This window comes from Pongo pygmaeus, chromosome 3 (assembly GCF_028885625.2).
Source record: "Pongo pygmaeus isolate AG05252 chromosome 3, NHGRI_mPonPyg2-v2.0_pri, whole genome shotgun sequence".
NCBI classification, from domain to species: Eukaryota; Metazoa; Chordata; class Mammalia; order Primates; family Hominidae; genus Pongo; species Pongo pygmaeus.
This window is the reverse complement of record NC_072376.2, coordinates 198,994,380-199,008,809: the sequence shown is the minus strand read 5'-3', so window position 1 is coordinate 199,008,809 and position 14,430 is coordinate 198,994,380. Positions and strand designations below refer to the sequence as shown.

The 14,430-nt window shown below is 39.2% G+C and overlaps 1 protein-coding gene across 9 annotated transcripts in view; it reads left to right on the top strand.

Annotated features, from left to right (window-relative positions):
- SORBS2 (sorbin and SH3 domain containing 2) overlaps positions 1–14,430 on the top strand; it is a 227,378-nt gene that overhangs the window by 182,938 nt on the left and 30,010 nt on the right. For 5 of the 9 annotated variants that reach the window (XM_063664381.1, XM_063664380.1, XM_063664379.1 and 2 more), the window contains 5 exons: positions 1,165–1,352; positions 7,996–8,084; positions 9,518–9,564; positions 13,021–13,135; positions 13,221–13,349. In XM_063664381.1, the coding sequence (XP_063520451.1) occupies positions 1,165–1,352; positions 7,996–8,084; positions 9,518–9,564; positions 13,021–13,135; positions 13,221–13,349 (568 nt within the window). Of the gene's footprint in view, positions 1–1,164; positions 1,353–3,691; positions 5,276–7,995; positions 8,085–9,517; positions 9,565–13,020; positions 13,136–13,220; positions 13,350–14,430 lie in introns of all 9 variants that reach the window. The other 4 variants (XM_054484207.2, XM_054484209.2, XM_054484210.2 and 1 more) reach the window with 1 other exon arrangement.

Below are 14,430 nucleotides of genomic sequence, written 5' to 3'. Positions count from 1 at the left end.
ATGTTTAAAAACTTATGTTCACACAAAAACCAGCAGGTGGTTTTCTTAGGAGCATTATTTATAATTGCTAGAAGTTGGAAGCAACCAAGATGTCCTTCAATAGGTGAACGGATAAATAAACTGTGGCGCATCTATGTAATAGAATGTGACTCAGCAATGTAAAGAAATGAGCTCTCAAGTGACAAAAAACACATGGAGGAACCTTAAAAGTGTATTACTGAGTGCAGGAAGCCAATCTGAGAGGCCACATTCTGCGTGATATCAACTGGGCATGGTGAAAAGGCAAAACTGTGGAGGCCGTGGAAAGATCAATGGGTGCCAGGATGAGCGGGAGGAAGGGAGGGATGAAAAGTTGGAGAACAGCAGCTTTTTATGGCAGGAAAACTGTTTTATATGATTGACACATTAATGATGGACACACATCATTATACATTTCTCAAAACCCATAAAATGTTTAAGACAAAACATGAACTCAAATGTAAACTATGGACTTGGGGTGACGATGCATCAAGATAGATTCATCAATTGTAACAGTGTACCCACCAAAAGAATACATAAATGATAAGGGAAACTGTGCAAGAGGAAAGGGACTATAAGGAAACTCTCTACACTTTCCAGTCATCATTTCTGTAAGCCTAAAACTGCTCTAAAAAAATTAAGTTGGCCGGGCACAGTGGTTCACGCCTGTAATCCCAACACTTCAGGAGACTGAGGCTTGAGGATCACTCGAGCTCAGGGGTTTGAGACCAGCCTAGGCAACATAGTGAGACTCTGTCTCTATATAAATAAAAAATTTTAAAAAATTAGCCAGGTGAGGTGGCACCCACCTGTGGTCCCAGCTACTCAGGAGGTTGAGGTGGGAGTATCCCTTGAGCCCAGGAGTTTGGGGCTGCAGTGAGCCGTGATTGCACCACTGCGCTTCCAGCCTGGGTGACGGAGCCAGAAGCCATCTCAAAATAAATAAATAATAAAGTCTATTTATTTTTTAAAAGGTCCTTCTAGAGAAATCACGTTGAACATCAAGGGGTGAGTTCCTAGCAATGCAGTTTTGGGGATGGAGGTTTAGGAGTTACGCCATTGTCACTAGCACGTTCCACTGGTTTTTCTGGTGAACACCTGAACCTCCTCCAGTGCCAATCAAACAGATCTGATTCCTTCTTTCAGCTCTGCAAGCATGGCCAGTGACTTCAGGAAGCGGAGGAAGAGCGAGCCTGCAGTGGGTCCACCACGGGGCTTGGGAGATCAAAGTGTGAGCAGGACTAGCCCAGGCCGAGTGGATCTCCCAGGATCAAGCACCACCCTTACAAAGTCTTTCACTAGCTCTTCTCCTTCTTCCCCATCGAGAGCAAAAGGTGAGCATAGTAAATGAAAACACAACAATTTACTAGTTTACGTTTTAGCCTAGAGCACTGTGTGAAAGCTGGCCCAGTGATAGTGGCATGTTTCAGCTCCCACCTACAGTGTCTGGAATAAAATATAGTTTTAGAACAATAGCTTTCTTCCCACCCAGACTGACTCAAGCTGGCGAGCCACTTAGGTTGCTTAAAGAACTCGGACTAGCATCTGCTAATGCTATTTTTCCCCAAATAGATCCCTTTCTAAACAAATTCAAAGTATCAAATAATGTCTCATCAGGCTACTAAAAGATGTCATTTGTAAACATTGACATGTAGTCAAAATTTTCTAATGTTTCTACAACTAGCAAATTAGTGAAATTTATAGGATAGAAATTACAAGCAGCAACAGAGGAAATTGTTGCCTAAAATATACATTGGTTTGGAGGGTTTCAAAAAATTATTCAATTCTAGATTTTAAAAAAATCTGACCTATTAATTTCTTTAGCCATTTGCTGTATATTTTGGGCCACCTTCATATGAACAGTGGAGCATCCACCTCCTGCCATGTAACATAGTGGTCAATTCACAGCAGTTCACAGTCAGGACTAATTGGTCCCAAACCATAATTATATCACTGAGGAATCACCAAGCCTTTTTTTCTGGATGGCCTGTCTCCTCTCTGCAAGTGTAGGGAGCTCACTGTTGAAAGGAGTAAGTCACTCCTTCTGGTTTCTAGAAGACCATTTAGTGGTATTCCTTGAGGACAGGAATATTTCTGAGATGGAGAGTGAGGATTGAACCAGCCCCTACAGGGAGCTAGGGCTCTACCAAATACAGGACCCCACAATCTCCTCTAATATCTTGGGATTGAAAGAGAAGAGAAAGAGATTTTGAAATGTGTGAAGAAATTGAGCTCTAATGTAAGTTTCTATAAAACCAGACCAATTCAGCTACACCTATCAACTATACCCACTAAAACCATTGCCACATGGTAGTTAAAAGTGGTAGCTGATTTGTGTGCAAAAGACATTCTGGTTGTGATGATTGGACTCTGAGTAGGTGGAGGCCTAGCCCTTTTAAGGCCTTGTAAAGCTGCGATATCAGCTGATGGTTCAGGGCGTGTGAGCCCCATCCATCACACCTTTCCTCTGAGGAGCAGAGATGCCTTATCAGATTCAACTCACTTATTCAAATGAATATCTTAAGGTAACAAGTAGGTCATGAAATGCCATTGACTTATTATTCTTGGATACTATCCAAAAGTTAAAAGGGTTCCGATAAATGTAGATATTTGTTTTATCACAGGGAGTGTTAAATCAACTTCCTTTCCCAGACAGTACATATCTACCTAATGTGCTTATCTACTTTTAAAGAATTTAGAGAACATTGTAAAGTATGAGTATTGAATAGAGATATTTTCCTCCATTAGATTTTATTTCTAAGAAGAAAATGTCCTGTTAGATATAATTTGGCTTCTCATTTATTAGTTAACTCAGCAAAGCAAAAGAACATTTCCATAGCTGTTCAAAATTGAGGCCAAGTGTAGATCTCTATTATCAAATTGCAAATGATTTTTTAAAAAGCTCTTCCCAGAAAAAAAGCATGATGTATGCACCTCTGATGAAAGTTTTGCATTATATTCAGTTTTCCTATGAGAACTATGTACCTAATAAGAGGTTAAAGGTAGAGCAATTTAAGAGGTAAATTAGTTTGTTTAAAGAGCTTTAGCTATTTTTTTCTTGGAAAAATGTTAGCAGCAATAGTTCACGGCATTCTGATTTTGCAATTTTGGAGAATACTTTGCCTTATAGCTTTTAAAATCCAAAGCCCACAAAAAAATATTTGATATAGTCATGAGGGTATTAATTAGATGTAAATGTATAAACCCTTCTTTACCTATGTATCATTACAAATCAAATGAGGCTCAAATTCCGGCCCTATTAAATTGATTAAGGGTATAACACTTTTGACACTAATTGTTAAACCTTTACTACCAGATCATGCCATCAGCTGAAGCGGCACTATTGTGTTTTGGCAAACAACATTGTCAGAAAGGTGTATGAATTATGCAGTAGAAGTAGGCGTATTTGCTTACATCAGTTACTACTTATACATAGTTTTGTCAACTCTCTCTGCAAAGCTACGTTCACTGAAAAAGTATTAGCTCGCTTTAGAATTAGACCTTCTTCTCTAGAGTTGAAGCTCCATGTGTTAACAATCAGCATCTAGATTAAAACACACTAACTGCTTTCTCCTTGCTATGCTGTCTGATGCTTACTGACATGCTCTCCTCTCTTTGAACCTTTTAACTTCTCCAAATGTCTCTCTTCTACCACGCTGCTCTGGATTAAAAGGTGGGGATGATAGCAAAATGTGTCCATCCCTTTGCAGTTACTCAGGGCTCAACGGCAACCCCTCCAGTGAGTTAGATTACTGTAGCACTTATAGACAGCACTTGGATGTCCCTCGGGACTCACCAAGAGCCATTAGTTTCAAGAACGGCTGGCAAATGGCCCGGCAAAACGCAGAAATCTGGAGCAGCACAGAAGAAACCGTTTCTCCCAAAATCAAATCCCGGAGCTGTGACGATCTCCTAAATGATGACTGCGATAGCTTCCCGGACCCGAAAATCAAGTCGGAAAGTATGGGCTCCCTGTTATGTGAAGAGGACTCCAAAGAGAGCTGCCCCATAGCGTGGGGGTCCCCCTACATCCAGGAGGTTCGCAGTAATGGCAGATCAAGGATCAGACACAGGGCGGCCCACAACGCCCCGGGGTTCCTAAAGATGTACAAGAAAATGCACCGCATTAACCGCAAGGATCTGATGAATTCCGAGGTGATCTGCTCCGTGAAGTCTAGGATCCTGCAGTACGAGAGCGAGCAGCAGCACAAGGGCCTGCTGCACGCCTGGAGCCAGTCCTCCACGGAGGAGGTGCCCCGGGACATGGTGCCCACACGCATTTCCGAATTCGAGAAGCTGATCCAGAAGTCCAAATCCATGCCCAATTTAGGGGATGACATGCTGTCTCCCGTGACCCTAGAACCACCACAAAATGGCTTATGTCCCAAGAGGCGATTTTCCATTGAGTATTTGCTGGAGGAAGAAAATCAAAGTGGACGCCCCTCTCAGGGCCAACGAGGCTGCAAGTCTAACGCCCTGGTGCCCATTCACATTGAAGTCACCAGCGATGAGCAGCCCAGAGCCCACGTGGAGTTTTCCGACAGCGACCAGGACGGGGTCGTGTCTGACCACAGTGACTACATTCACGTAGAGGGGTCATCCTTCTGCAGTGAAAGTGACTTTGATCACTTTTCCTTCACGTCCTCTGAAAGCTTTTATGGATCCAGCCACCACCACCACCACCATCACCACCACCACCACCACCGCCACCTCATCAGCTCCTGCAAAGGCAGATGCCCGGCCTCCTACACTCGATTTACCACAATGTTAAAACACGAAAGAGCCAGACACGAAAACATCGAGGAGCCCAGAAGGCAAGAAATGGACCCTGGCCTTTCTAAACTTGCTTTTCTAGTCAGTCCCGTGCCTTTCCGGAGGAAAAAAAATTCAGCCCCTAAGAAACAGACTGAAAAGGCAAAATGTAAAGCATCTGTGTTTGAGGCTCTGGACTCTGCCCTTAAAGACATTTGTGACCAAATTAAAGCTGAAAAGAAAAGGGGGAGCTTGCCGGACAACAGCATCTTGCACCGCCTCATCAGTGAGCTGCTGCCAGATGTTCCCGAGAGGAACTCATCCCTGAGAGTGCTGAGGAGGAGCCCCCTGCACCAGCCTCTCCACCCACTGCCTCAAGATGGTGCTATTCATTGTCCACCCTACCAGAATGACTGCGGGAGAATGCCCCACAGTGCCTCTTTCCAAGACGTGGACACAGCCAACAACAACTACCACCACCAAGACCGTGGCAGTGCACTCCAAGGTGGATGAGCTTTTCTTTCTTTTTCCTTGTGGTTCAGAGACCCACCCTCCAGCTCTTTCATGTTCCATTCCAACATCTCATCACTCCCGAGCTGGGAGACCATTTGGCATCGTTATGTGTTGTGAAGCAAAAACTTGTGCAAATATGTCTTACTGAATATTTCTCATTTGCCCATGTGATATTTGGACTTGATGTGTGGCTTAAAGTGATCATCAATTCACAAAAATTTGCTCTTACAAAAACGAGAGGGAAGGCCATTTCGTAGCTCAGCATTAGGGTTGAAACAGCCATTACTCACATTGAGACAATAAATGACATTGTGACATGAATCAAAACCTATAGTTCCACAAATAGGCTTTTAAAAATGTTTATATTAACTTTAAAACTTTATATTCATTCAGTTAATAAATAATTTGCTCACATTCTATATAGAAGATACTATATCAAAACATTCAAGAAGCAAAACTGAAATATGTGATTAGTAATTGATGGACACAAAGAAATTAGGGCTTGTTTAATAGCTTTCTCCATTTCAAGGACACAATTGTGATAAAATTTTTGTGAATGTATCTTTAAGCTGTATATATAAAAGTCCCATTTCCACCATTTAGTGTATTCATTTTCTCTTTTCCATTACTTAATTCATTCACTTTCTCTTTCTGCTAAAACAGTCCTGTATTGAAATTTGAATTACACTATTCAGGCTAAAAGTGACTCTAAACTCTATTTTCATAGATAACTTTGAGGTGGCAACACAAGAATAAATAGCAATTGAAAGGCAGAGGACTATTTTTGAGATTTATATAACTTACAGCCCAGGGTGTTTTAACATTCGTGACCAATTCTTTTCATTAATTCTTAGAGTGCATCTGTTTACTACGTAAATTTTAAGAGGCTGGAATGAACATTCCGGGCTGAAAGTTGGTCAACAGAGAAACTTCTATGCACCAGACACTACAGAGTGCTTTACATACATTATCTAATTAAAACTGGCATAGGCCTATGAAATGGGTGTTATTTTAAGAGCCATTTTCAATTTTGGAAGTTGGGCCCAGAGAGGAAAGGAAATTTGTCCAAGGTCACGCAGAGAGTAGATAACAGAAAAGGGATTCAATTCAAACCCCTAATAATTCAGAATTTATAGTATAAAATATAATCTCAGACCAAAAAAAGGACAAAATTCACGGTTCGTGTTAGTGTCAAATATGGCTTGATTGTTAATTAACTTGCACAAATCTGCTTAGTATTTATGTTTGCTTTCACTTATGCTATACTGTACACTTATGTTTACCTTTGCCTACCCTTAGACTGAAGCAACATGCTTCAAAATAATAAATTAGAATTTAAAAAATCAATTTCTACAATTGAAAATTTTCACTAATTGAAATGTGTCAGAATCCAATTTTTTAATAAATTAGCTACCTTCTCCAGGTTTTTAATATTCTAATATAACCATCTCTCAATTTTATGTGCAGATAAGAGTACATTTTTGAAACATAACTTGAAAGGGCTTTGAAATGCATTTAAAAGTATTTTGTTTTTTAATAAAATATTTACTTGCCAATTGTGTTTCACCCAAGTGAAAAATAGTTTGTATTCCATGGGTTAGAAAAAGTAATTTAAAATTTATGATCATTATGAGGCCCTATGATCATAAAAGTGTATTAACTTAGAATTTACATCATCAAAGTAGTCAAAACCCTAAAACAATGCTTTCTTATTATGAATCAGCACTTTAAATTCCTTCATAGATGGATAAAATAAGTTTTATTTTTAATGCTTCTTGTTAGTCTGGATAACTAGATTTATTAAAGGGATAAAAGAAAGAATTGACAAATATTGACCCAGTTGTACTGATAAAATTCTATAACATAGACTACTGGAATACGTTTAATGTCTAGTTACATCTCCATATGTAAGTCACGTAAGTGCAAAAGGTATAAGATACTATTAAGAACTACATGCAATGAAAATTTTGTAATGTGATTATTTATGCTTTGCTTTAAGATGAACAAAAATAATTCAATATTTCATAAGCAACTTCGCAACTGACATGATGCTTTCTGTTTATCCCTTTTTTGCTTGGAGGAAGAAGAAACAATATCTCTTTGTCTCTTTGCTTTCTGATAAGGTGTTTATCATCTGGGCACAAAGGAAGGTCGTAGATAAACAGTATGGCATCTTGAGATTCAATAAGTATTTAAAAACAGAGAAAGAGCGAAGAGGGGAGAGTAAGGCAGAAGGAGAATGTTCATCACCACCCTCCTGTCATCCTCATACTTTCTTTGGTTTTATCTCTTTCTTTTTCATTACTGCAGTCTTAAATTACTCCACAAAATGTTTCTTTTTCTACAAATTGTTGCTATTTTCAAATTCTCCATCCTCTATAAATCTTATAATCGTAATTATAAATTAGAAGCAAAGGCACAGAAACAGAATTTTTTTTCATAGAAAAAAATTTATATGAAAAATCCCTCTAACTATAAATTGTCTTACTGGGTGTGGCAATATAATTAATCAGCAATGTAGCAATTATATTTATATAGACAATTATAATAATTCTGCAACCTCAGATATTTTTCCTTTTGAAATGCTCTTGTTTTGTGTCTTATTTCACAATTTTATAATGACCTATTAGTTTTATACCCATGTGTTCGATAATGGTGTCTCTCCGTAATTAAGTGGATACTCACCATGACCGGCCCTGTTCTTTCCAATAGACCGTGAGTCCCCTAGAAGTTACTCATCCACTTTGACTGACATGGGGAGAAGTGCACCAAGGGAAAGAAGAGGAACTCCAGAAAAAGAGGTAGTTAATTTAATAGCACTGGGGTCTTTTACAGCAACACACTTGATACAGCACTTACCAGCCAAAAATTATCCCAAACCAGTAAAGAACTCAGAGAGAAAATGTGAAAATACTGAGAAACTAGAAACAATTTTCCTTGGGGCCTGAGCATAGCAACTCTGACTCTAGAAGCAGTCCACACCCTGACCCTAGCTGTGGGTCTTCCCTAGTGGTGGTCCAGTTTTGGCCATGAGGCCTCTCCAAGTCTTGACCTGATGCCCATGAACCTAACCATTATGACCTAAAAGTGTCCTGAATTAGGGCACCTCATGGAGGGAATAGGTTTCCTCTGTACAATTTCTTGGCCCGCTGGTCTAGGAGAAAGCCTGATGTCAACTGTGTTATAAATCAATACAGAGCCTACATAAATAATTTTTACTGGCTTCCTTTTATTGGAGAGGATCCCTAAAAAGAGCTTTTAACCAGCCCAGTTCTTGGGATACTGCCCCTGGGAACCACCCACCAACTGAACTCTGTCCAGGGCCCTGAGCCGGGGCTAGAGCTCTTGCTCAAATTGCCTTGGAGCCTTGAGGGCTGGATGGAAACTAAAAGCTGGACTTGGACTGGCAGCCGCTCCAGAGGATCTTACAGGCGTCTGATGTAGTCCAGAGCCTGTGGGATCCCCAAAGAAGTTAGAAATGGTCCAGGATTCCTGAAGTTCACCAGAGTCTTGGGGAAAAAGAATGGAGTGAAGGGATTGTTGGTCGGTGGGGAAGGAAGAGCTGGCCTAGCTAGCTATAGGGTACAGGGTACCTCAGGGAGATTTGTGGCCCCCAGAGTTTGAGGATGGGCACGTGTCACATCACATCACAACTAAAAGACGAGTGGCTGGTGGACAGAGTGTTGAAGGATTCCTGAACCCTCCAGGGAATGCAAGATGATTACACCTAAACTTTTGCCCACTAACCAGCCTCCCAGTGGTAATTGAGCTAATATTTTTTGCTAATATGTTAATAAGTGTCTAATGAAAGGAATGATTACTTCTTTTATGACATCTGGTCCTTTTATTATGATTCAGAAGGAGCTATGTCAATCTCCATAGAACATAGAGCCATTGACCCTCCACATTTATCCTAGGAAAAGCCTTTGTAACAGCCAAAATGATGCCTAGGATGCAATCCTCTGCAGGCATTTTATTCTCTCATTATAACATTAATCTACCTTAGTTCCTAAGATAAAATATGATGGTGAATAAGCCTTCTATTATATTCCTATTATAGCTGAAATATCTAAATGAAGGATGAATGGACTTATGTATAAATTGCATACAGGATTGACATTACATATGTTTGATCATTCCGTGAGGTTTCCTTTTTCTTTAAGGCACATTAAACTACTTTCTTGTAGAAAATTCAAATTTTAAATTAGTGCTAATTGTTTATCTTCCTTTTCAGAAATTGCCTGCAAAAGCTGTTTATGATTTTAAGGCTCAGACATCTAAGTAAGTAAGATAAATACTCATCATGTGATTTAAGGTGGTTTTAAATGTTAGTAATGCTTTAAGAGATAAGCATTGCCATAGGATGTGTTACAAATGAGGTCTAATTCACAATGCAGCAATCTACTCTAGTTAAATGGTTCCTTCAGAATTACTTGGGATGGGGTAATTTTATTTTTATTTTAAGTTTAGTTTAGAATTACTGAGTTTTAAATTACATTAAACATGTTAGGTAGAACACAATGAGTTCTAAAGGATAGGAAAAACAAAAAGAATTTACGAATATTTGTTTTTAGAATTTTTGTGTCAATAATGAGTTAATAAAGTATTGGGGGCCAGGCACAGTGGCTCATGCCTGTAATCCCAGCACTTTGGGAGGCCAAGGGGGGCAGATGGCTTGAGCCCAGGAGTTCAAAACCAGCCTGGGCAACATGGCAAAACCACGTCTCTACAAAAAATACAAAAATTAGCCAGGCATGGGGGCATGGACCTGTATAGTCCCAGCTACTCAGGAGGCTGAGGTGAAAGGATTGCTTCAGCCTGGGAGGTAGACGTTGCCGTAAGCTGAGGTTGCGCCACTGCACTGTAGCCTAGGCAACAGAGCAGGACTCTGTCTCAAAAAAAGAATGAATAAGTAAACAAATAAAGTATTGGGGAGTAATTAGCACTAGGTGGGGGAATTTGATAACATTTGTTTATCCAAACATTCCAAGCATAGTTTGTGGGGTTGATGACTAGAACATGGTACAAAGTTTCCTGTATTGAAGTCTCCATCCTCAGCCTGCAAAGCTCAGAGATTCTGAGCAAAGTTTTCTCCTTTGGTCTTTTGGTGTCAGTGTTTTCACCGTCCTGAATTGCAATATTTCTTTTGCCTTTATTCTTTGCTCAGCAGATAGGCATGTGGTTGCTGAAGCACATAAGCAGACTTAGATAAGAGGGAGTTGCCCAGATTTTTTGTGGCCTGTGTGCACAGACCTTTAAGAAACTTTGGTCTCCAGTAGAATTCAAGACACATGTTGAATTCATTGTAAATTGTCATTAAATTATTATATGTTGTTTACACTGAACATATATATATAATAATCAAAATAATTTACTCATAAAAATGCATGTAATATGAATTAATAGCTCTAGAAACTGTCTCTGGCAGAAGACATATAAAAATAAATCACTCAGAATTTGGTAATGCTGCTGAGATAGGAAATGAACTAGACAAGAAAAATCCTATTTAGAAATTAAGATGTCGAACATGGCTTATATCTGGCCTGAAGAAAAGCTTACATCTTTTTTTCAGATTAGAGAAATAAGATGCTTTGTTTCTACTGCACTCCGGTCCTAACTACTGTTCTTTGGATATGGTGTGAAAATTTGTACAATGCATATCAGTTTTATAAAATAATGTTATGGAGCACACGTTTCATTTCTTCTTTGTAAAAATCAATCCATAGTTTTCTTAAATATATAAAACCCTGAGGAATGGCAGGGGATGTGAAGTAGGAAGGGTGTCCACCCAAGGCTCACAAGGTCTTCTGAGAAGTCTTAATTTTAAAAAGCAGCTGGGCACGGTGGCTCACACCTGTAATCCCAGCACTTTGGGAGGCCAAGGCAGATGGATCACTTGAGGTCAGAAGTTCGAGACCAGCCTGGCCAACATGGTGAAACCCCGTCTCTACTGAAAATACAAAAATTAGCCAGGTGTGGTGGTGGGTGCCTGTAATCCCAGCTACTCAGGAGGCTGAGGTGGGAGAATCACTTGAACCTGGGAGGTGAAGGTTGCAGTGAGCCGAGATCATACCATTGCACTCCAGCCTGGGTGACAGAGCAAGACTCCATCTCAAAAATAAATAAATACAAATAAAAGTGAGGGGAAAAAAGCAAATGGGACTTTAAAATTCTAGGTCTGAGATGAGAGGGACACAGTTTTGAAAACTTAAGAGTAAGACTTTCCTGTGTCTTAAGGACTTCAAAATTTTAAACACAACCCGTACAAATGCAAAAGAGTCTTTTTTATAGCTTTGAAAAATTGGTTGCCTCTGATTCATATGTTCATATATATTTTAAAAAGCTAGTCTCATTTCCAGAAACAAAATATACCTAATACAAATAAAACTGTTGTGTTGTGAACATTAAATATCTTGCTTTGCTTTGTTTTCTGTTTTTTACATTAGGCATTTGCACAAAAGAAGGAAGCACTGTATTTGAATGTAAAGCTCCATGAATCTTCTTTGTTTTTAGGGTTACTGAAAATTTAACACATTTTCAATTGTGAAGATTTTAGCACTCCTAAATGTGTGATCATTCTTTTAATATACCACCATTTTTTCGATTAATTCTTTTAATCAATGAGAAGTGTTCTCCATCAGGTATAAATCTCTCTCCATCAAACGGCCTATACTAATAAATGATCCAACTGAAAATTCTGAACCAAAATTTTTTTAAAAAGATTAAAAAATGAAAATTCTGAACAAAACAATGCAGAAGATTCCAGAGTGGGAGGGTAGATGTATTGCAAAATGAGGCTCTTGGGAGAAGATACAAATTAATCGCCTTCCATCCAAGAATAATTGTGGAGGCAAAATAATGAACCAACCTAATCACCTGGGTGATAAAGCCAGGAAAAATTGATGTAGTGAAGGTGATAAGTTTAGGTGTGAATTATTCAAAATGCACAATGTCATTATAACTTAAAATTATAAATACCCAAATCAAATATACCTACAATTTTCTTAGAAACAGCCAAAATTGAAAAATATAGTGTCTTAAAAATATTTTTATTTTTATAAATAAAAGATGGAAAGAAAAGCATTGGCATATGTCTTTGCACTTAAAACACACATTCTTCATGCCCAGTTGAAAATTAAAAGTATAAGATCTTTTCTGTTACACAAAATAAATTCCTTATCAAGATATTCTATTAAAATACCTGTCAACCAACTTCAAAGATCCACAAATAAAATTTGTTCTGGTGTTGGCACTTCTATTCTGAGGCTACATGATATTTGTTTTCCTTCATGTAAGCTTCAGTACATCAAAAGGGGCTGGGGGGCTAGTAATTAACTAGCCAACTAGCTTCAGGACAAAAAAAAAAAAAAAAAAAAAATCAGTGCAGAACTATTCCATCATTTTTCCAAGCTTCAAAATGCCTTTTCTCTGAACTAATGATAAAGTAGCAAGAGTCTGTCCCCTCCTTTAAACTTCTTATTAATCTGTCTGTGATTTATATCCAATGGAATATTTATACTTACTTTGTTTGAAATCATTTCTAAAGTTATAATGTTTTAAGTGCATGCTAAGAATTTGCAAGGATCATTCTTATCTAATCGGACTCAACTCAATATCAATTGGATTTTTTAATATTGTAAGTATATTTGCCAAACAAATGCAGATCTAGCAAGGGTGTTGATCTTGAGAATTATTGCTGTACATCACAAAAAGACCATGTCAATGTGTCTCTTCCAGGGAGTTGTCATTTAAGAAAGGAGATACTGTCTACATCCTCAGGAAAATTGATCAAAATTGGTATGAGGGAGAACACCACGGGAGAGTGGGCATCTTCCCGATCTCATACGTAGAGGTAGGTCCTCTCCCTTTCTCACTTGGATGGCGGTGGTTTCAAAGGTCACCGCAGATTTGAGAATAAATGACTATTTCCTTCATAGAAACTCACACCTCCTGAGAAAGCACAGCCTGCAAGACCACCTCCGCCAGCCCAGCCCGGAGAAATCGGAGAAGCTATAGCCAAATACAACTTCAACGCAGACACAAATGTGGAGCTGTCACTGAGAAAGGTAGCCCAGCTGGTTTTTTGTTTGTTTGTTTTTTGTTTTTTTGTTTGTTTGTTTGTCAGTGGGTTTGAAAAGGCTGTATATTTTCAAAACTAAAATAAGTTATCTTTTTCTTTAGACATTCTTATGTTTGCCCTATTTTCTACAAAGGACTCCTTAAGGCAGCCGGGGGACACGGTTCCCTGCTGGTCCCTGTGTCCTTTTAGAGGAGTTCCCCGTGGGATACCAGGCTTCTCCCTCTGTGGTTTAGTCTGGGAAGCCAGGCATGGGGCTGAAAATCAAGGACTTACACATTTGGGAGCACAAAAGGAAAAAGCAGCTTGATACACTTCAAAATATGTTGTTTTGCTGCCTTATTTTTCAATCTTTTAAAAACAAGATAGTCCAATCCTTATCTTCCTCTATCTTGGAATCTAGGAATGGTCCTAGGTGAAGAAGTTCCTTCCTCTTGGGGAGCCACTTTAAGAGCCATCTCTGCAGTGCTCTTCCCTGGATCATCCTTCTTTGGGCCTCATAATTGACCCAAATTTCTCTAGCAGCCCATCCAATCCTAGTATCTCTTCTTAATAATATCAAAAGCCTCGAGGCCGGGCATGGTGGCTCACACCTGTAATCCCAGCACTTTGGGAGGCCGAGGCAGGTGAGCGAGATTCCGTCTCAAAAAAAAAACAAAAAACAAAAAAAAACACACCAAAAAAACAAAAACCTCTTTTAACCTGCTAGTTTACATAATTGAGAATGATAAATGAACTATTCTTATTGCTTTCTAAACATGACATATATTTGTTTGAGGTAACTGCCTCTGCACACAACACAGGTGAGATAGTAATATTTAGAGTGGCTCTAGGACCTCCCACACCTACTAGTGAAATCCTTAGCCAGGTGCAATGAACGGCAATACCACAGTCCTGGTTTGTTCTGGTCCTGGCAGAACCTTGTCTCATTCTCTTCTGTCAGTCTTAATTCTGCATCATCAGCAGGTTCCTTCTTTCCTACCTTCTGGGCTGCCCCACCCAGCATGAGAACCACAGAGCATTACATGAATTCTGTCTCCTCTTCCATGTTCTACAGAAAGGCTTCACCA